At 37.2% G+C, this 24,581-nt stretch overlaps 1 protein-coding gene across 2 annotated transcripts in view; it reads right to left on the bottom strand.

Annotated features, from left to right (window-relative positions):
* Positions 1-24,581, bottom strand: part of LOC5566198 (T-cell leukemia homeobox protein 3) — a 113,203-nt gene that overhangs the window by 82,809 nt on the left and 5,813 nt on the right. For both annotated transcript variants that reach the window (XM_021854495.1, XM_021854504.1), the window contains exon 2: positions 12,681-13,006. In XM_021854495.1, coding sequence (XP_021710187.1) covers positions 12,681-13,006 — 326 coding nt within the window. The remainder of the gene's footprint in view (positions 1-12,680; positions 13,007-24,581) is intronic.

The raw sequence follows: 24,581 nt of genomic DNA, 5'->3' as shown, positions 1-24,581 counted from the left end.
ACACACACACACACACACATTCCTAAACAATTAAACGGTTCCAAAAACTCCTCGGGGACTGATTTGCAAGGAAAAAAAAAACTAGTATTAAAAAAACCAGAACTGTTCGATATATCCACATCAAGAAACTTCCAAAGATAAGATTATCATTTTTGGTTGATATATTTAACCATTTTTATTGTTTGTCATATTATCCAGCCAAAGGGAAAATGCCAATGTTGTACCATTGGCAAAAATCCTGCTGAGGCTTAAAACTATCGTCCAATCAGCTTGCTTTCCTCCATCAGTGAACTTTTTTAAAAGGTAATATAATGATGGTCCATATGAACGAAAATTCAATTTCTGTCAATGTACAGTACGGATTCCGACATGGAATTTTGACCACTCATCAACTCTTATGTGAAACAAATTTGATAAGTGCCAAAATATCTAAAGACTATTCTTCTGGTCTTGCTCTTTTAGACATAGAAAACGCATTCAAATGAGTTTGGCATGAAGGCTTGATAGTAAAATTGAAAGAAAAACTTCAATTTTACAACATACATTGTTATAATAATTCAAAGTTATCTGTCAAATCGTACACTTCAGGTTAATTATCAGAACTCCAAGTCTGAAAGGCTTCTTGTAAGATAAGGTGTTCCTCAAGGCAGCATTTTGGGGCCAATGTTACACAATATTTTTACATCTGACTAACCAGCTTACTTCAGGGATGTAAACAACTTTTGTGTGTGGATGACACAGGCCAGACTAAGCCTGCGTGTTATCTGTAGTAAATTGCAAAAAATGGATATTTTTCTTCATACTTGCAAAAATGGAAGATTTCCCTTAATACTTCCAAAACTCAAATTATAATATTTCCACATAAACCAAAAGCTCTTTATTTGAAACCTTCAAGTAGACTTGTCTTATTTAGGTTAAGTTAGGTTAAGTAAATGTAAAATTTAGTGAAAGATTGGACGAACACTCGTTTTGAGACCCGCTAAGATTTACGACAACGTGATTGACATTCGTAATTCAATATTGCGCTATAAAGTTGTTGTGCGGAGAGCCGGGTTTAAAAAAATCAAATATCGATTTTCAATAGATCCAGTCAATTTATTTACTTCGCAGATGATATGGACATCGTTGGCCGAATAGTTAATAGTAAACCAACATGGAACCAGAGGCAGCAAAAGGTGATGATAGCGTTCTTGAAATCGATCACAGGTCAGTAGAAAAGGCCTTCGTGTCTATAAAAGGAAAGACAAAATAAATATCATAGGTCTAATATGTGGACAAATGTATGTATTGTTTTTTTTGTGAAACATAATTTAAATCAAACACCGCTGCAAATTATGTAGCTAAGATAATAGATGTTAATGTATGTAGCTATCAAGTGGCATCGATGCTCACTACAAGCATGGCATCCATAAAGCTATATTACTATAATTGTTGAAGATAAAAAATGACAGAATTACAACCTCTCAACATTGCGCCACTCTACGGTTTTTACGACTGAGACTAAGATCAATCAAGGCGTGTCCGCGCAGCGACGTGTCGGGAAAACATTCCTATAAAGATTTGTTTTATGAGGGCTCTCGGTAGCAATTATTCGCATCTCAAGAGCGTCACATTTGAGGTTAGATTCTTTACGTTGCCCACCGCCTTCAGACATGGCTTCCGTTTCGTAATAAAATTAATTTGATATCAGCTATCGGGGAAGATGTGTGTTCATTAAATTGGTATTAATCATCTTCGGAGAGACGCTTACGGGCGTGATGACTGACCGAAAAAAAAATAAACTTGTTTCTACTGAAAGCATTCCGTATAGGTGCAGCGAGTGCGGTCTGCAAGCCACTATTTTGGACTGTCCGGTTCAGGAAGGAATGTCGCGAGGCTTGAGCACAACGACTTATTAAGCGGTCGATTTATGGACGTTGTTTCGTGATAAAATGCGTGTTCGCTGCGAGGGCAATTTAAACTGTCGCGACCGGCGGTCGCCTTTCAGAAATATTTCAAAGTGGTCTTTGATTTTAATGAATGAAAAATAAGGTTGGTTTAAGGCGTCGTATTTGCTTTTAGCTTGTATTGTACTTTAAGCCATTTAATTGTCTCATTTTTTTATGTCTTATGATGTTTCTTTGTCACTGAAACTCTTATAGCAACCCAAGGCCAATCCAAACGGTTTGTGAGATATGCTTTTGTTGTAAGTTTATTTGGTAAGATGATATTTGCATGTGCATGAATTAATGAGGACTTTCAAATTTTCAGTAATCTTCACAACAACATTTTCCCTTATCGTGTCTTCCAAGTTAGGTTATACAATTACTAGAATAATGAATTTGCATGATTCTTAGTAATAACTAACAAATTTTAATAGTATTAACTCGTAACTAAATTTAAGTAGAAATAAGTATACATTCGCGAATGATGTAGGTATTCCAATTGACTGTAATATTTTAGGCAGACCAAGAGTTTCAATTAGACATGGAATCACCAAGATGTGCACAAATTACAAACTGCTTCTGTCTTAGTTGGAATGGAATTCGACGTAGAAGAGTATGATTATGCTTTATAAATGAACATCAATTGAAATGAAACTGTCCAAAACATGCTGCATGGTTAGCAGACGGATTTCTCAATCAATGAGTAAGGCATCATTACCAACGCAAGTTTAATTGCGCCATTCCACCGTGTGTCGTTATTCAGCTTCTGGTTCGGTAATTATTGGCTACGCGATTTAAAATAAAAGAAAATGGCATTCATTTAAACGATTTTCTTCGGAACTGGAACACGCCCAGAAGCCATTTCTCACTCTCGCACTCCTGTAGTTGGCTGGCATAAACATCGAAAATTGCTTGTCGTTACAAATTTTTTTTCCAGGGCGAGGTTTTTCTGTGTACTCATTTGTCCAGTCGTGTATTATTCGTGTTCAACCATCCGTCGCTTTTTTCTTCCGACCCGTAATTTTCCAGCCGTTTGCTTTACTTCAATTTTTATGATGATAAATGACATCAAATTAAAATTGAAACCGATGAACTGAGTAGGAGATTTTTGTTTTAATATACTGTTGCCCAAAGGTTTGTGTTTATCCTATACGCATATAAAAGGTTTCTAATTATATTTTGGGTTCTTGATTTAGAACATAAGTACGTTAGCATAGATTAAGATGGAGAAAATGATCAACCTTAGTGGAATAATCACTATTTCAGTCAAAACCATAGCATTCATCAGATAAGCTACAATTTTGCTGAACAAATTTATGGCAAAATAATTAACGATAGAACGGGGTAACTTTGATAGTTTTTGGAAGTGTATCTGATTATTTCTACGTTCTGTAATTAAAATTCTCTTTTTATATTTTTAAATCGAATACTGATATTTTAGTTGTTGATTGCGGTAGGAACATTGCGTAACGATATACAGTAGTTTCTCGATTTTATCACTGCTCGTTTAAATATCGCGTCATTTTATCACTCTCGATTTTAGCACGGTTTTCTGTTAGATTTTATCACGCCACAATAATTGTTTGAATTTCGTACTTTTTAAAGTTGAAAAATAATCCTAAACAACCAACATGTATCTATTTGACCCATTTCTCACGTGCTTTTTATTTCATTGGCCCTATTTCCCCAATATGAAGCTAAAATTTTGCCGAAAATTATATGACAGAAAAAACATTTTCATTATATCACGCCAAAAAATGTTGTGTCCGTGATATAATCAAGAAATTAATGTATTTTGAATGGACCTATAATTTTCAAATAATCTATAGTTGATTTCTGGTTTTGGAATAACTTCGATAATGGGCGAGTAAACACTTTTTTTTACAAGAGGGGAATCTGTAAATAGACGCCTGATAAGGTAACTTAGGCAGTGTGGGGATGCTGCACCAATAACGACCCAGTGCACAGACATTACCCTAGGCCTCAGACCCTTATCTCCCCGGAACCACCTTACGGTATTTCTTCGGGGAGGGGCCTGTGCATATAACACAACACATGTAGCAGAAGTAGCCTACGCAAACTGCTTCTCCTAGCCGACTTAAACAATGTTACAAGGGACCAGCCTCGGCAGGGCTAATCCTCTGCAGCCAACTCTTGGTCGGCGCTCCATAGGCGCTGCAACTCTAGCATAATGTGAGTGACAGCCGTAGTTACTATATTCCAGCAATCAGCTTCCGCACACATTCTCTGTATTATATAGGCCGAGGACGTGTCTCCTCTACATGTAGAGAGCAGAAACTGCGTCAGGTGGAAGTTCACTTCTCCATGGTTCGAACACATTTGGTATTAGCCGATGGGTCCATCTACCTTTAGTGGAGTTATCTCATTCCTGATGCTAACCTCTGAGCGTTGTCTCTTTACACGCGTTGTGGACTCTTCTGGTACCCCTTTGGTTGAAGTATTGAACATCTTCCTTGATGGGCGTCATCCTGGCTATGATGCACACGGCCTCTTTAGAAACCATTCGGTATGCGCCTTAAGCACATGATCCTATAGTGCTTTCCAATCGTTGGTGGTGAGATCATGAAGTTTCTGCTAAGCGCTTTTGATCAGATTGGTCTTCCATAGCGCCACGCCTGCCAGGAGTTTGCGTTTGCTGGCAATTACAGCAAAACTGTCAGACATTATCCTCGAAAGCGCCACTATAGCCGTAGATGTACGTTTACTGGCATATGCAACGTGATTAGCGGAGCTGAGCTTCTTCTTCTTCTTTCTGGCGTTACGTCCCCACTGGGACAGAGCCTGCTTCTCAGCTTAGTGTTCTTATGAGCACTTCCACAGTTATTAACTGAGAGCTTACTTTGCCAATGACCATTTTTGCATGTGTATATCGTGTGGCAGGTACGAAGATACTCTATGCCCTGGGAAGTCGAGAAAATTTCCAATCCGAAAAGATCCTCGACCGGTGGGATTCGAACCCACGACCCTCAGCTTGGTCATGCTGAATAGCTGCGCGTTTACCGCTACGGCTATCTGGGCCCCTTGTCATCGATAATTACCCCAAGATGCCTAAGGGATCGCTTGGACTCCATGGTACAATCACCTACCAAGATAAGCGCCCCCAGTAAACACAAAACCGTATACGATAATGCAGAAGAGTACAAAACTGGAGGCGATATACGTTCATGTGCCCTAAGGCTGCATGCAAAATGTACGGTCTACAGTGGGTATTTCTCCGTCGAACCAACCTCGGACTTGGGTCGAGTTACAAACATTATACTAGCCTATAGCGAATCGCTATGAGTATAACAGTTATCAACGCGATAGTTCATGGCTTCTATAAGATTAGAACTACAGAACGTTTTGTCGAAAATCGACCATTTCTGCGGAAGGTGCTCACTGTATCCACATTTGCCACATTTAACCCCTCTACCGGTAGCTTCATTTTTTACCGCAAGAAAAAAAATTCAAATCGCGATAACTTTTCTGTTTCTCGATATTTTTGAATCATTTTTCAATTTCAAGTTCTCAAAAAACTCTTCTAGTTTGAGAAACCGTGTCTATATCGTTGATTGATGATCTGGATTGAAAGATATTCTAAGGTTCCTTGGGGGACCGACATTTTCCATATAAAATGGCCATTTTGTTTTACTTCAATTTATCGGAGACATAAAATGTGGCCTGTACAATGCCATATAATAAATAGCTACTCTGAAAAAATCATACAAATTGGTTAGGTATTCTTAGATATATTTGAAAATTACGAATTTTAAAGTTTTCAAGATTTTTATTTGCCCAGCGTGGTACCAGCAACATAAATGCTCATTACTCAAAGACGGCTGCATCAAATTGCTTCATTTTTTCACAATATACTTTCATTAATATGTTGTTCCAAAAAGTGAATATCCGAATGAGACAAAAATTCTGTAGCCTGAGATATATACCTGGGTTATGGTTATGCGTCGGTCCCCCAAGGAATATCGAAATATCTCTGGATCCAGATGACCAAAGAAAAATGTTAATACAGATTCAAAAGAGTTTTTGAGAACTTGTGAAAAAATGGTGCAAAAATACCGAGAAACAAAAAAGTTATCCCGATTTGAATTTCTTTCTTGTGGTTTAAAATGAAGCTACCGGTAGAGGGGTTAATACGGTTGGCCTCTTTGGTTGGTGCAGCGACTATCCCACTCCAGCTGTTACTATTATTTATTTATTTGGTTTTACATCAATTATCTTGATAAAACCTCGCCAACAATATTTCGCCAGTTCTCTCGGTTCATGGCCGCTTCTTTCCATCCTCGACTGCGTCCCACGCTCTCCAGGTCCTGGTGCACCTGGTCAATCCACCTAGCTCGCTGCGCCCCACGCCTTCTTGTTCCGACCGGATTCGTAGCGAACACCATCTTTACAGGGTTGTTGTCCGGAATTCTTGCAACATGCCCTGCCCAGCGTATCCATCCAGTTTTAGCTACCTTCACGATATTGAGTTCGCGTAGAGTTGAGCGAGCTCGTGTTTCTTCCTTCGCCGCCACACACCGTTCTCCTGCACGCCGCCAAAGATCGTCCTTAGCACTCGGCGTTCAAAAACCCCAAGAGCTTGCAAGTCCTCCTCAAGCAGAGTCCACGTCTCATGCCCGTAGAGGACTACCGATCTTATGAGCGTTTTGTAGTTTCTTCTGGAGCCCATAGTAGGCACGACTTCCGCTGATGATGCGCCTTTATATTTTCCGACCAACATTGTTGTCAGCCGTCAACAAGGATCCGAGGTAGACGAACTCGTCCAACACCTCGAAGGTATCCCCGTCAATCGTGACCCTGCTTTCTAGGCGGACCCTTTCGTGCTCAATTCCGCCAACCAGCATGTACTTTTTTTTTTAATTTCTTTATCAGTATCATTCCAAACATTACATTCATTATTTCTATTTTCTATTAATAAGGGGATACATATTTGTTACATTTGGCTTGAATGCCCTCAATGTGATTTTTGAAAGTTAAATTCTTATCTAGCATGAGCCCTAGATACTTAACTTCATCTGACCACCAGCATGTACTTTGTTTTCGACGCATTTACCATTGGCCCGACTCTTGTTGCTTCGCGATTAAGGGAGGTGAACAAATCTGCCACAGTTTCAAATTTTCTCCCAATAATATCCATGTCGTCCGCGAAGCCAACAAATTGTCCGGATCTCGTGAAAATCATGCCTCGACTTTAAGTCCGGCTCTCCGTATGACACATTCTAGCGCAATATTGAACAACAGATACGAAAGTCCGTCGCTCTGTCGTAGTCCCCGCCGAGAATCGAACGAATTGCAGTGTTCGCCCGAGATCTTCACGCAGTTTTGCACACCATCCATCGTTGTTCTAAAGAATCTTGTGAGCTTCCCAGGAAAGCTGTTCTCGTACGTGATATTCTATATAGCACGGTCAATATTGTCGCATGCCGCCTTGAAATCAATGAACAAATGATGCGTAGGGACATGGTACTCACGACATTTCTGAAGGATTTGCCGCACGGAAAAGATCTGGTCTGTTGTCGAGCGGCCGTCGATGAAACCTGCTTGATAACTTCCCACGAACTCGTTTGCTATAGGTGATAGACGACGGAAGAGAATCTGGGATAGCACTTTGTAGGCGGCGTTTAGGATGGTGATTGTACGATAATTTTCACACTCCAGTTTGTCGCCCTTTTTGTAGATAGGGCATATAATGCCTTATTTGCACTCCTCTGGTAGCTGTTCCGTTCCGTTTCCCATCTTGATGAATTCGGCTCCTATACCATCCTTGACAGCGGCCTTGTTATTATTGAGCTGTTGAATGGCATCCTCAACTTCCCCCATCGTGGAAGCTGGTTGGTTTCCACTGTCTGCTGTGCTGACGTAGCCATCGCCTTCGCTGTCCTGACCTTCTGTGGCTGTGTTCTCTGAGCCATTCAGGTGTTCATCGTAGTGCTGCCTCCACCTTTCGATCACCACGCGTCCGTCCGTCAAGATGCTTCCATCCTTATCTTGGCACATTTCAGCTCGTTGCACGAAGCCTTCGCGGGATGTGTTGAGCTTCTGATAGATCTTCCGCGTTTCTTGAGAACGGTACAGCAACTCCATCTCTTGGCATTCCACCTCTTCTAGCTGTTACTAGTGGCTGCCGATTAGCTAGTTCGGCGATCATCCTGTTGACCATTTGGGAAAATTCCTCAATCGACCAACTTGGGGTACTTCTTGGAATGGGTATCGTCCTGTCATCCCTATAGCTACTAGCCGTTGAGACCTATGCGCCACCCAGTTCTCGTTGTTGGCTGGTTTGCGGTATGGGTTCGATAGTAATACCACGTCAGTCTTCGTTTCCGAGACTGACTACCAAAATAGCTGCTGGGCTGCATTACAGTGCTTAAAATTCAAGTGTGTTATTTCCCTTTTGGCTGCTTTGATATTCCGTTTGTGCCCGGACATTTGGGTCCAACCATTAAGTGTCCGTTGTTAGCTTTTCTGCATAGATTTCTTCTGTCAAGACCATTACACTTCCACGACTTAGGGCCCTTTCTTGAAGCAAACTTCAGGAGGCTTTTCCATGCTCAGTAGGAAAACCAGCCTACCGTGAATATGCCCAAGTTCTTTGCTTGGCCAACAAAGCCTGAAACCGGCAGTCCAATCGCCGCCACCTGGGTGTCCTGCGGGCCTTACTGGTTACGTCACACTGCTGTTTGAGGACAGCCGAGACCCTCGCTGCATCGGTATTTTCGTCCAGATGTTTACTCTGGAGAGTCGCTTCTGCAGTCGAGGATCTCACATCGATCCCGTAGCAAAGTACTACTTGTGCTAGTTGCTTATAAGTTGGACCCTTCTACTTGGCATCTTTCTTTAAGACTAGGATCATTTCACCAATCCTAGTGCGCCTTATGCTCCGCACATCTGCGCTCAATGGCGATAACTTCTCCGTGCTTCGCATCGCCTTCAGAACCTTGACGTATTTCGCCTTCTTTGTTTTGAAGACCTTTGTAAAACCTGTGGAAGAACACATGTGACTAAGAATGATTAAAATGCTTTACTTGTTTAGATTGGCTGAATACCAGGGAAATGACCCTATAGAGGTTTTAAAATAAACTTTGAAAGATGGTTCTGAAGCTATCTTACTGGTAGAGAATCAATGGATTAAATAGAAATAATGTTTTGGAGCAAATCTATATAAATAAAAATGGAATTATGTTTGTATGTCACGAAATGGCTTACGAACGGGTCAACGGAGTTGTATGATTCCTTCTCCGTTTTGTTCGTCAAGGGTTCCGACGCGTTTGTTTGTATAAAAATCCCAGGATATTCACCGGGAAAGTTGGAAAAACGAGAGTACCCGGAACTGTCATTTTGTATGAGACGATTCACAGCGTTTTTCAACAGCCTACTTGATGGCAAGACGAAGTTTGCCGGGACCACTAGTTTCAAATAAAATTATCAATAATCAATGCAATTTTCTGTTGCCATGATGAATGTTCTGTATGATTAGGTTAATTTTATGTAAAAGCCTTTTTCTTCAAGCAAGTGATATCAATTCGCATTTAAAATAATATGAACTGCTGTGGAAATAAAATGTTACACATTTTCAATGAATAATAGCTTGATGTATTTCTACCGAATCAGGATAAAAAAAGAACACCCAGATATGAGAAATGAATGAATAAAATAAAAATTTCAATGACTTTTATTTAAATTCAATGCATCAAGCACTGTATAGGAACTTTTCAATGACCAGAAAATCAATGAATGGAAGCACAAACACAGCACAAGCACAAACAAATTTCAAATGATTTTTCCGAACAAAACGGAAACATGAGTAAAAATGAAACGACAAAAAGAAGGTACAATTCGAAATCCGGATACCACCCGGGTTTCCTGACTGGCGACCGAATAATTTAAGTGCAGACCCTTGTTCTCCCTGTAGCGATGATGATAACCCAAATTCTTTCGTCTGCCCATGCGTTTGACCGAGATGAAGTTCTGATGTTCTGTATTGTTCCAGTTTGAATGATCCCATTTTAAATACCTAAGCCCTGTCCTTTATTGGCGACTGCTGAATAGTTCACAGATTTTTAAAGTTGTCAACACACATCGTTCTGGGCGGATGATATCTATGAGACACCAATTAGTTACGATTGACTTTTATCATTATTAATAGTGCTTGTTCTTGAGACAAGATGAAATTAAAAGAGGGTTAGAAATGGACTGACTGTCTGCTGAGTCATTTCAGAGTTGCTTTCGATTGAGTTGGCTGTCAGGTGAGATATTTTTTTAGCTTTTTTATAGTTCTGAGCTCCGATGCTAACACGTAACATCACCATTAGCGCGTGAACTATGAGCAAAAATGATTAAAGATCAAAATGCACATGATGGTCTTTTGCACGGCAAAATTTCGTCGTCATGAATGCACCAACTGGTGTAAAATGTCGCAATAAAAAAAGGTAATATTAGTTTACGGAACTCGATTTTTACAGCATTCGTCATAATTATTCTATTCGGCAAGCCCCGTAAATTTAAAACTTGCGCTATAAAAATCATCATTCTGCAACGAGCTACGTACAACATTTTTTGAAATTTCGTTGAAGACCACTTGAGGGTAATAGAAATTATATTGGAATGCATTCACCATTATATTACAATTTCTGAAAAATTGTTGTGTTAAGAATCATAACGCAACTCAAAACAGTTGCATAATGAATCATTACAGCGCTGGTTTCAGTTGCGTAATGACTATTCCTGCACTGCGTACTTCAGTGCAAGAAAGTAGGCCTTTTCATGACAGATTGATGTGATTAAAAACAATATAGAACGATGGGAAATTGTTAACAATTTCGTTTAGCTTTCTTTTGCAAATATGTATATTTATTTCTAACCTTGAAATAATTATGCATATAATATTAATTTTTACTAAAAGGCTTATTATGTAGAGGTTTTAAGAAATCTTTTGCCTATGCCTGATGTTCCATGATAAAACAAAACAGCCAAATGCCAGCTGTTTTGATCTGCCAGAAGCCTGCCAAAACTGATGAAGGTTGGCTGCCCAAGGGACAAAAATAACATAACGCCACTCACCGCCACGACGAGATGATGATGATGTTAGACCCTATAATTCAATATCACCCGCACTCAAAACGAGACAGCCAACAGGGAACGACTTTATACAAGACAAAAGAAAACCATCGCGCACGCTTAGCTGATTGTTTTAAGTATAGGGCCAGACCCGAGAGGATGACCCTATTAAGAGAATTTTAGGACACATTGTTCCGTTTCCGAGTCTGCTTGTAGGTCGTCTTCAACCTTAATAATGATCTTCTTCCGATGAGTCACGAATGTTCAAGGACAGCACAACTGTTTTTTAGGAAGTTTGTTTGATAGAAGGATGCTGATCTGGATATTTCATTTGTTTGACAGTAACAACTATTAAAAACTTAAGCTATCATAGAATATAAACTTCTTATTATTTGTTTCAAAACTGTTAATTGCACAAACTGTCAAGAATTGAATAATTAAAAGGGTGTGAATTTGATTCCCGCTGAGGTATAAATTTCATTACTAGAATTTCATTCACTTACTAGGCCATAAAGTACCGTTGTTCCTGACAAACAATATTCGTTTCTAAAAAGCTCAGTTTATAACTAAGTTAAATAACAGTTTCTGGTCCTGTGGGGATTTAATGCAAATAATGTGAAGAAGGCTAGGGACCTTCCTTAGCCGAGTAATTAGAGTATGTGACTACAAAGCAATACCATGCTGAAGGTGTCAGGTTTCGATTCCCGGTCGGTCCAGGTCCTTTTCGTAATGGAAATTTCCTTGACTTCTCTGGGCATAGAGTATCATTGTTTCTGCCACACGATATACGAATGCGAAAATTGCAACATTGGCAAACAAAGCTCTCAGTTAATAACTGTGGATGTGCTCATAAGTCCCAGAGAGGACGTAACGCCAAGAGTAAGTTTATGCAATTTGCATTTCTAACAGATATTGAAGTTAGTCGTTAATAGATTTTAGTGAGTTTCACCAACAACCTTTTACACACAAAATGAGCTCGTAGCCTAAAGTACAGGTGGAAATGCTGCAAATGACAACACTGAAAAAGCATTTTCCTCTTTTAAAACAGAAAAATTAAAAAAAAAAATACAAACACGCAGCTTTTTTATTTGTCAAATAAAACAGCTGTGTGTTTTTATATTCTTCGATTTGTTGGGTTAAAAGGAGAAAACTGCTTTTCTAGTTTTTATATTTGCTCATTTTTTTCTTGGGCCTTAAGAATGCTCCCTAGCCTGTAACTAGAGAGGTAGACACAATTAGCGTCAACAGCCTCACAACTTTGAAAGTGAGACCTGTACCAAATCATCCACCAGTAGGAATCATGAGCTATGACGATGGTGGCGTGTCTGTTAACAATCAAAATTGATTGGTTTCGTTTGTGCCTCCGTTTGTAACCTACATGCTTCGAATTTGTTTTATATCGTGCTCTGCCCGCAAAGTCCTCTCTCACCTTGCTATCTCTAGCACTGAAAGGTGGATTTTTCTAGACACGCATTCATTCTTTCTCTCTTCAAAAAGATTCACATCCTCTAGCGAAACACCGGAAATTATTATAAACTGGAGAAGGGTCCGAACCCGAACACGGTCTCTAAAAAACAACAAAGTATCCAAAATCGATGTCTTGGTGGCGACAACGAGGATGGCGATGCCGTTGTCAATTAGTGTCATATTTAATGATAGGGTGCGCGCACGCTTACTTACCGGCCAGTCTGTCCTTGACGGCTTGGTGGGCCAAAGCAGCCGGATGTAACGGAGGCAGTGACCACGACAGAGGATTGCAAGGCCCCCGCTGGGGAGGGACTCGGAGCACATGGCCGGGTGGGTAGATTGGGTAGCTGTAGAGTGCGCCGGCGGTGTACTGAAGCCCTCCGGCAGAGATGTGATTCTCGTTTTTCTGACTGTCGCTATCCTCAGAAATGTCTTTGTCTTTATGGCCATCATATGGCTTTGACAGTAACCTCGATATACTGAAGGGTAGGTTCTCGTTTGGTGACCGCGTTGTAGGTTCCAAAGGAGTTTGGTGATCACTGTTCGGAAAAATAGAGAAAAATTGAAATATGTTTATTAAGGTTCCCCAAAAAATGAAAGGCTTACAAAATTAAACTTGCTTACCCCTTAAGGTCCAAGTAAAATTGGAGCAAATGTCAAAACTGAAAAATCAGTCTTCACAAAAAAAAAACGAAAAGAAAAATAAGTATAAACACTGTTTATACTTATTTTTCTTTTCGTTTTTTTTTGTGAAGACTGATTTTTTAGTTTTGACATTTGCTCCAATTTTGGTTGGGCCTTATGGTAGAAAAAGTATCAGAAGCAAAAGTTTGATGCATCCAAACTTCTGTGAATCGCAAGTCAGTCCCATCTGCATTTTTGTCAAAATTGAGTTGATATCAGTTTTCAACATATCTTCCTATTGCCTTTCAGCTCGACTAACGAAACAACACATTTTATTCGGCAGAACTAGGAGAAAATACCAAGTCGCATTGTCCCATCTTGAAACGTAATCGTATATCAGTCCCACTACAGATTTCCGCACTGTGTAACATTAATATGTTATGCATCGTGTTTGAGCCATCCTTATAGTTTTCTTGGAAAGTGGAAAGCAAATTGAGAAAGTTTCGGATTCCGATTCAAACATGGTTCAATCATCTGGATTTTCTTAATATTCGTATGGAAAACGAATTTTTAAACTTCTCAGTCCATTTTCTCAATGCCTAGTACTTTTTACAGATGGAACTGTCTTGCGATTCACGGCAATCAAAAACCTCTAGGGAAATGGACATGTTTTGGTGTGTTTATCAATAATGTGCGCAGATGAGAGGAAACATTAAAATGAAATAAAATAAAAAACATACCATTTAAGTTTTAAATCCTATAAATAAAGTTTGGTGCTAGTTTATGTTGAACAATAGGGTAACGGTCGTATTTTGGATCCTATAAGTAAGGGATTTTGGGTGTTTGAACCAATGAATTATTTACACAACGTAACCAAGTCAATGAACATGCCTAAATGTAGAGAAAAACATCCTCTGTGGATTAATTTTATTGGAGACTATTTCAGCGGGTTTCATATCGTGCTCCGCGAGGCACTTGGTGCTCTGCGAAGCCTTAGCAGGTGCTTCGTGGCAGTTTTGAAAATTTTTATTGATGCTCTAAAATATTTCAACTTTTTGCTTTAAACACTTTTGATTATACCAAACCATGCCGAGTAGTGTTTGTTCCGTTGAATCTGTTGCATGCTCCTTTGAGGGCGAGCGGTGGAATCCGGATCAATTGTATCCGGTTCGCGTTTTTCGGAAGAAAAAAACGAAAACAAAGTGAAACAAATCGACGCGTCCGTTGAATCTGTTGCATGCTCCTTTGTGAGTGAGCGACGGAATCCGGATCGTGTCCGGTTCGCATAGTAACCACACTATCGGTATCGATCATTCGTGTATATGTTCATGTATTCATTTAAGCTTAAGGTCTCAAATTTTCAAAAAAAAAAAAAAAGAAAAAAATAGAAAACTTTGAAAAAAAAAAAATTTCCATTAAAATATATGAAAATTTCAAAAAAAACTAGAAATTTTTATATTTTTTCACGTTTAAACATATTTTTATCAGATTTTTCAATTTTGTCTGAATAGTTGAAATTTTAAGCTTTCATTCCATACAAAAAGATTGGAAATCGGTTGAGCTGTTCAAAAGTTATATTTTTTTTTTAACATTACAAATCTAATGCACTGAGACCTACAGTGTGTGCCGATAAAAAATGACTGATTTTTTATTTTCAAAAATATATATCTCAAAAACTAAAAAACATACATCGCTGAAAATTTGACAGTATACGTAAAATTTTCTTAACTTTTAAGAAAAAATGAGAACAGCGATAGCCCCTTTGGTCCCGAGGCCTTCAAAACACGAAAAAACGGAAACTATTGAGTTTTTCATGTAAAAAACACAATTTTTGTGAAATTTTATATTTTTCCTGAAAAGTCAAAATCTTTAGCCTTCATTTTGTCCAAAAAGATTGAAAATCGGTCGAACGGTTCAAAAGTTATAATTTTTTTAAAAATAAAAATTTTGCAAAGTCGCGATTTTTCTGGTCACCCTATTTCGGAAATGGTCACCCTAATCAAAAAATCCAAAAATACGTGTATTCTTATTTCGGATAAGGAACAAAATAGCAAATTTTCACGGAATTCGGAGACCCACTAGATCGGTTTTTCATGGAATGGCTGTTTGATAACAATAAATGCCATGGGTTGAATGCATGAACAGAAGAAATTAGCAAGCCAAATACATTACAATCATATACAAGAAAAATTTATAATACTTAGACTTATTTTTGACTTTATATTATTTGGAAAAAATGAGGATCTAATGAAGACCACATTATCAAAGATAGTTTGAAAGAAATCTTATAAGTGAAAAGCGCGTAAACATTATATTCGGCTGAATTCGTGAAATTGAAAATTATGATGATGCGGATGAAATCAATACAAAATGCTTGAAAAAGCTAACACAGAATTGAGAACGACTTACACAATCAGACCCTTCTGGGCCAATACAAAATTCGTGTTATTAGTACAAGCAGGGACGAAAAAAATCATGCTCACTATTCTCAATTCACTGAATTTATGCCACCATCAAAGTAACCGCACCACCACCAATATGATTGTACCAATGAAGATGGCTAAAAAGTACCGTTTTGATTCATATTACGGACAGCTTCAAATTCCGGACACTCTCGTTTGTATGGGAAACATTTCACACGAAATGTTTCAATTTTCGCCATCTAAAAGTTCTCATTTTCGAGGCTCGTTTTATTAGGTTTTTTCCATAAATATCATTGCAAATTTATAATGCCCAACTACCTTAGACGTCTCTTAAGTGGTTGAACTATTTCAATTGATGATTTGACTGTTCCATTAATGGTTTATCATGAGCTGTCCGTAATTCGAATCAAAGCGTCCGGAATATGAGGCAAAAGTGAGGGAGCGTCCGGAATAAGAATCATGAAAAGGCCACACGTTTTGATTTATTTAAAATTATTCAAGTTGCGGACGCGTATTCTTTACCCACCATTCGAAAGTTAAGGGCTTCCGACGCTCGATAACGCTAAAAAATCATACAGAATGATTTATTTTGTATGGTCCAAGCTGGGTTATACTTCACTGAGGCCTTAAGTGTCCGTAATATGAATTAAAACGGTAGATGGGCAAAGCAAACAACGATGCCCGTATATGTTTGGTGTTTTTGATTATCAGAAACAGAAGACTGACAGTTTTAGAAAATTAATTATCAATGAGGTTTGATTAATTAAAATATTGCTGCTATACGGGTAATGAAGGACCCGATGGACGGAATGGATTATATTGACGCGTCTTTAGTGTGCCTCGTGCAAAAATTGCAACTTCCCGAAGCGGAATGTAAAAAAGTCAAGCTAGTTAGAATGAATATCATTTTTTGTTTCCGATTATCAAAAAGCGGTTGAGTAGCAGCAGGTTAAAAAGAAACTGACAATCTTGCGCAAGCGCTTTGCCAATCTTTGTTGAGGGATTCCACGGAGGCATGCAAGTCGATTCTGATCGACCATTTCAAAAATATCTGAAACTTTGCACAGTTTTTCAGTTCATCTAAATCGTCATTTTCCGATATCAAATCTTCAAGTTGAGTCACGACTAACTTTTCAAAAGGGTGTATGTGAAAATGGTTCAAAAATATTCAAAAAGCTGCACAGCAAAAACGTTTCATTCGATTGTTAGACAACTAAAGAAACAAAGTTAGACAACTAAATAAAGATTCAAAAAAAAATACACACAGTAAAAAAATTTTTTTTTTGCATTAAAAAACATCATTTTTGTCACAAAAACTCAAATATCTCAAAACCCTATCGGAATACCAACGTAATTTTTTGAGGGAAAACGGTCCATTATATATCATAGACATAGCTATCTACCATAAAAATTTGGTGATGGTAAGCCAATAAACAAAAAAGTTATGACATTTCAAATATTTCACAAATTTGACACTTAGTGAAAAAAAAAATTTTTTTTTTTATTGGTTATTTTTTTTAGGACCGCAGTTTGTTGCTGAATTTTTTGTTAAGGGTACCACATGAGGTTAACAAGTTGTTTTCATGATATTTTATTTAATTATTCATAACTATTATAGCATCTATTAGAAAGTTAGACGCGATCCAGTGTTGTGATCTAAAGTCTTGATAGTGTCATATTTTTTATTGTACGTAACTGAAGAAAAATTCTCTCAATAGTGTTGAAACCTTTTGATAAAAGAAACCTATAAGAAATCTAATATTGAAGACAAAAGCTACAAAAAAGGTTTTCTATACAGGTATACGACTAGTTTACCTGCAAAAAGTTTACCTCGTAGAGAACAAGGCGGGTCTATACCCAGGTGATCTAGTATACGTAAAGCAGGTCGGTTTTCTCGGCGCTGGTTTTCTCCACAAAGTTAAAATCTGATTACACCTGGGTATAGACCCGCCTTGGTAGAGAATAGACTTTGTTAATCATATTTGGGAGAAAGCGAGTAACTTCAACAACATCAAAAACATGATAGGTACATACCATGAACATACTCACGAAAAAGCTAAAAATATACTACCACTATGGTTATAAAAGATTTAATTGTAAAATTTTTCTTCAGTCAAGCAAACGACACCAAACTAGTCAGTAAAAACTTAAAAGTGATTTTGTTCATTAAAATCTAACGATGTTGCTCGTAGTCGCTTTCTCAACTGTTGCAGGCCGTTTGCAGAAAAAAAGTGTTCGAAAGAGCTACGAAATCTCACCGAAAGCACCATAGATAAACTGAAAGCGGCTGGTTATGCTCCAATGTCTACATTGAATACAAATTTACGCATTTGTACGTCCTGCCGTTTAAACGTTGACAAACGGGAAATCTGTACATCATCGGTGGATCAGGTTGCAGGAAGTTCGAAAACAACAACAACTGAGGAATTACTAGATGCACCGACAACAACTGAGGAGTTACCAGAAGTACCAAGTGCAGATAGTCTTGCCACGGTACCATCAGCGACATCTGTTTCAACAAATCAATCAGAAGATGAGTGCATCCAGAAGGTCAACATCGAACGCTTCAACGAAGGGATAGCTGGAATAAAAGTGACTCCGATTAAATGGACGAAGATGGGTTACGTCAATTATCCCGAGAAAAAATACCGTGAAATCAACGAAGCTGTACGAAGAAACCTCTTCAAATTAGGACCTGAGGATGTGGAAAATACAGACTACGATGAGGTAATTATGAATATGAAGGAAAGGTTCTCGAATCTAGCCACGACAAGGAAAGAAAAATTATTGATTTTGTCGATGCTGCCAAGCTCGTGGTCTATTCAAGACGCCATTGATGAGTTCAAAACCAATAGAAATACAGCAAAAGAGGCAAAACAATTCAAAAATAACTGTCTTGCAACCAAAAATGCTAGGTCGAGTACTTCATTAACAGATGACACAAAAGAAAAAATAATTCAATATTTTGAAGACGATGAAGTAAGTAGAGCTATGCCTGGCCAAAAAGATTATGTATCTGTAAAAAAAAGATGCAAAGCGTCAAGCAATCCAAAAACGATTAATGATGACTACTTTGAAAGAAGCGTATACACGCTTCAAGGAAATTAACGAAAATATTAAGGTAGGTTTTTCCTCATTTGCAAGCCTTCGTCCAAGGCAATGCAAGCTTCTATGCAATTCAGGAACACATAATGTTTGTGTGTGCACAACACACGAAAATATTAACCTAATCTTACATAGTTTGAAAAGAATCAATTTATCAAAGGATATTAAAATGTTAACTGGTAGTCTTTTGTGTGAAAATACAACATCAAATTGCTATCTACGATCTTGTTCGGATTGTCCAGATTCTTCATCATTGGAAAATACTTTATTCGCTGAGTTTGAAGAAAATTATATTGATCAGTTATCATTTGAGCAATGGGTGACCACGGATAGGTGTGACCTAGAAACTATTGTAAAACCTGTAGATGAGTTTGTGTCATTTTTTTGCTTGAAATTAGAAAGTTTAATTCCTCACGACTTTATTAAAACAGAGCAATCCCGCTTTTTAAAAAATACGAAAAATACATTACAAGATGGTGAATTTTTAGTCATTTGTGATTTTTCTGAAAACTATAGCTTTGTATTGCAAGATGAAGTGCAGTCCCATCACTGGAACGTACAACAAGCTACAATTCATCCATTCGTTATTTATTTCAATGGAAGTACGCAAATTGAACATTTTAGTTTTATTGTAATTTCCGAAGATTTAAGACACGACTCAGTATCTGTAAATTTGTTCATTGCCAAAATGATTAACTTTTTACGCGTTGATAAGGAAAAAGAAATCAGAAAGATATATTTCATGTCTGATGGAGCAGCATCGCAGCACAAAAACCGTAAGAATTTTTCGAGCCTATGTCAATTTAAATCAAAGTACGGAATTGATGCAGAATGGCATTTCTTTGCTACGTCACATGGCAAAGGTCCTTGTGATGCTATTGGAGGAACCATAAAGCGCATGGCCACAAGAGCAAGTTTAGCCAAAGAACGTGAGCATCCAATTAAAACTGCAAAAGAACTATTTGATTGGGCGAATCGCAGAAAAGAAGAAGATTCAACAAAATTATCATTTTGTTTTACTACTACTGAAGAGTACGAATTAACGGCATCAGAGCTCAGCGAGCAATATAATAACGCGAAAACGATCCAAGGAACCCAAAAATTTTACTGTTTCATTCCATTGTCAGAAAATAAAATTAAAGCAAAACTATACTCGAACTGTACTGATAATGATGCAAAAGTGTTCGATATTGTAAAAAAAATTGAATAACAATAAATAAATAAATAAGTATTAATAAAATGTTTTCATGATCTCATAACGCATACCCAAATCCAAAACTTTTAAAGTTTATATATAACATTTAGAAACTCATCGATCATACTCTAAAAAAAATATCCTGGTAAAAAAAAAAAAATATTTTCGTGTAATCTGTTAATTCATTTTAATTTATACATATATACATATATATATAATATTTATACATATATATAATATTTATACATATAATATACATAATACTAATGAATACATGAAAACGACTTGTTTAATTCACGGAAGGCCCTTAACAATAAAATCAGCAACAAACTGCGGTTCCCGTAATAATTTACACCGAAAAAAAAAATTTTTTTCTACTAAATGTGAAAATTGTGACATGTTTGAAATGTCATAACTTTTTTGTTTATTGGTTAACCATCACCAAATTTTTATGGTAGATAGCTAATATAATGGACCGTTTTCCCTCAAAAAATTACGTTGGTATTCCGATAGGGTTTTGAGATATTTGAGTTTTTGTGTCAAAAATTATGTTTTTTAATGCAAAAAAAAAAAATTTTTTTACTGTGTGTATTTTTTTTGGAATCTTTATTTAGTTGTCTAACTTTGTTTCTTTAGTTGTCTAACAATCGAACGAACCGTTTTTGAAGTGCAGCTTTTTGAATATTTTTGAACCATTTTCACATACACCCTTTTGAAAAGTTAGTCGTGACTCAACTTAAAGATTTGATATCGGGAAATGACGATTTAGATGGAACTGGAAAGCTGTGCAAAGTTTCAGCTCAATAGAAAAAAATGAATTAAAAAATTTACCAAATTTTGGTGCTGTTGCTTGGAATCACTCTGTTGTGTTGTCAAGGTGAGGATAAAAACAAATAAAAATCAACGAAGATTCTACCCAGCAAGTATCAATGTAGGCGAGGGTAGATTGAGTTTTTTCGTCCCTGATTACACGTACTAAAAAAATCGCTCCTGAACAGCCTTATTCTTCTTTTTTTATTTTTTTGGCATTCAGAGATGATTCGCAATATAAAGCAACCCCGTGTGAGCTATGTAATTTTTTTGAGTGTGAAAGTCATAAACGAACACTTTGACATCTGGTGAACACTAGGTGAAGGTTACGTATTGGTTGACCTTTGACTCCCCAGGGCGGCACTGTTCACGTCGCCTTAAAAACAAGAGAGTCGGTTATCTTTTTGCTTCTGACCATCTTTGATATTATGCTATCATAACATAATTAGGTACTCATAAGCTATTGTTTTAGATTTTTTTTAAATGTATGGTCAAAAATGAAGACCATCTCAATAACATGGTTTGCTATTAATTTGTTGTCAAATACCGACTCAACAACAGAACTCTTAAAAACGTTTACAGCGTTATGTTGTTCAACCAGTTTTAAAATAATTGAAGAACATCCTATGGCATGCTGGTATTTAATTTCAATACCATGGTATGGTATTCGAGTGCCATGATTTTCTGCTCGGATAAATGAGCGGTCCTTAGGCTTCAATGACTAATGCAAATACATCTCATGGTTTACCGATAGATAAAATTTATATTGTTGATGGTATATTTTTTACAGCATGGTTGTTTTCACTAATTTTTTCTTACAAAAAGCGTTACGGACGGGGAAAGGGGGTGGGAAATTTTCAAATTTTGCGTTACGTAATAAATGAACGCTGCCTATTGCACAATAAGCGAATGATTTGTAAAAGAAGAAAAATAAAATGATAGCATATTGAAATTTTGTTCATATGATTAGATAAATGAGTGTAGTCAGCTTACCTGAGACTTTTCTGTAGCTAACAATATATGTTTTCAAATATTTGGCTAAGATCTGACAAAATTGTAAATATCTGTTAATATATTTGAAAACACCGTACGTTTCAAAAGTAAACAATAAAGTTTCAATTTTGCAACTTACACTTTGTATGACTTGCTATGGAAACTCGAACTTTAACATCGATTTTCTCCATTTGTAGATTTTTTGTTGTAGAGTGTTTCCAAATGTTGGTCTAGATATACACCAAAAATCGTCCATTTTTCTTAAAAATATTTTTCATAGAGTTTTGATGTATGAAGCATGCGTCCTTGATATTATTTAAAAGGTGAGCAAGTTAACACTTCGATACTTTCATTTTCTTGGGACACCCTAACGTTTGTATGCATTATTTTTGTTGTTTTTCATTCTATTCATAGCAAGTTCAATTGATTTAAATCTTCCACCTCAATTAAATCCAAACGGTACTCATTAATCCACAATATTTCTTGTTTATAATGAATTGAATTTTAAATTGAGATAATGTAAGATAGCGGCAAATGGCTGGAGTCGTTTGAGCATTGTATGCCAGCCACAGATTTAATACTTCCATGAAGCAGTAGTTTAGGCAAAGATGCGTGTGTAAAGATCCTACGATATCATTAATATTTAATGCATGAGGTGTTTAGATTTTAAAAGCTTAGAGGGAAGAGATGTGTGTGGAAAAGTTATTTCTATGATCACTTAAGAGGGTGGAAATTTGTGGTTGAAGCCTAGTAATATAAACGAACAAAATATTGTGTAACAGACTGTAGAAGGAAGAGCTGATGTTTTAAATCATAGAGATATATAGACAGATTTAGTAGTCCTGTTAAAAGGTGGTTTCATTAAGATGTCCATTCTTCATTTGAGATTTTTGATAACAGTTTTGGTTGAATGCGTTCAATGGGCCATTAGCTAAATTAAATAAAAGGCAAAAGAGGGCTTACAAGGTTTGACCTTCTTTATATGAGTTACTCGAGGATGAACAAATTTGTAAGGAACTCTTTGAATAAAGATGTTTGGCTTGGATGATAATGATTTTACACAGAACAAAATAAATTGTAACATTACATCATTTTAACATCGTATCAAACCCGTTGCATGCATGGGATACTTTCACATCTTCAAAACGCAAAACATAACCAGCGGCGATAGAAAACTCTTTTGAATCGACTTGATAAACAAGCACAAAATATTTTTAAACTCAGGTGATCTTTGGACGCAGATCTTGTACCGTTTTAATTCATATTACGGACACTTAAAACCTTTTTGAAGCGTTAGCCACCTAAAAGCAAATAAATTAAATCCATGTATATGATTCCTCAGCGTTATCATGCTATCAGGACACTTACCTTTCGAATGGTAGGTGAAGATTTGAATTCCACAACTTCAATAAATTTAAATAAATAGAAATATATGCCCTCTTCATGATTTTTATTCCGAACACCACCTCACTTTTGTTCCTTATTCCGGACACTTTGATTCAAATTCCGGACAACTCGTGAAAAGCAAAGTTAGAAAAGGTCAATCGTGAAATAAACACCACCAGCCATCAGAAAAACGTCAAAACTAATTGAGCATTGTAAATTTTCATGGATTGCTTTGTAAAAATCATATTGAAACGAGTCTCCAAATTGGGAACTTATGAACGGAAAATTTTGAAACATTTCAATTGAAACCTTTCTCATACAAAGTTGAATATCCGGAATATGAAGCTGTCCGGAATTTGAATCAGAACGGTAAATAAAAAACCGTTTCACTAACGCAACTTTCGAGCCATTCTTGAATTAATTTGGATGAAATTATTGCTCCTAACTCAAATTGAATTCACTTTTGACACAAACTCAATGTAAACCATTCTCTCATTACTATCAATTTACTCTTGGCTCAATTTTTTACTAACTTTCAACTTAATTTCGATTAACTTTTAACTCAACTCTACACAGCTAAAAAATCTCAATTTTACATGGCACGTAATTTTTTAAGATAATCATGTAAAAGGAGTTGCAACTGAACATTCAACGATACTTAATGTAAACTGTCTCATTGCATTCGAAAATGCTTGCAATCTTGAGTGAAACTGAAACATTTCATGATCTTACATCCAACATTCGTCAATATTGCATGCTTTCTTGCATCTTGAAAGTGAAATTGCAAACAAGAATGCTCGGCTTACATGATTCTACGCTGAATATTCTGACAAAAATAATGCACATGGATGGATCGACGGCTTGTCATTTGATGTGCATTATTTATGATTGAATTTTCAGCGTGAAAATCATGTAAACCGTGTCGTTTTGCATGCAACATTCTTCGAGAGAAGACGTTTCGCGTTCAATATTAAGGATTTTGGTAACAATGTTGTAATTAATAGATGTGTTTGCAAAACGACACTGTTCCTTCCGACGGGTGTTAAGTTTGTTGGCATCACCCTAGTGGTCTATGGCGAATTGATGGAGGAAGTAGAGTTGACAGCAGCGCACTCTATATTCATACTTGAGGAATGGATGAAGTCTAGAAAACAAGAACTGACGCATCACAATACTGAGGTGGTGGTGGTCAACAACTGCAAGTCCGAGCAACGGCCGCTTATCTCGGTAGGTGATTGCACTCGGGGCATCTCGGGGTAATGATCGATGATAAGCTCAGCTTCGCTAGCCACGTTGAATATACCTGTAAAATGGCATCTACGGCTATAGAGGCGCTTCCGAGGATGATGTCTAACAGCTTTGCTGTAACTGCCAGCAAATGCAAACTCCTGGCAAGCGTGGCGCTATTCATACTAAGGTATGGAGAACCAATCTGGTCAGAAGCGCTTAGAACGAGTAGAAACCTAAAGCGGTTGGAAAGCACATATTGGATCATGTGCTTAAGAGTAGAAAGCGCATACCGAACGCTTTCTAAAGAGGCCGTGTGCATCATAGCCGGGATGACGCCTATCAGGCTCA

Source organism: Aedes aegypti, chromosome 1 (assembly GCF_002204515.2).
Source record: "Aedes aegypti strain LVP_AGWG chromosome 1, AaegL5.0 Primary Assembly, whole genome shotgun sequence".
NCBI lineage: Eukaryota > Metazoa > Arthropoda > Insecta > Diptera > Culicidae > Aedes > Aedes aegypti.
The sequence above is the reverse complement of the archived record's forward strand: the minus strand, read 5'-3'. Positions and strand labels throughout refer to the sequence as shown.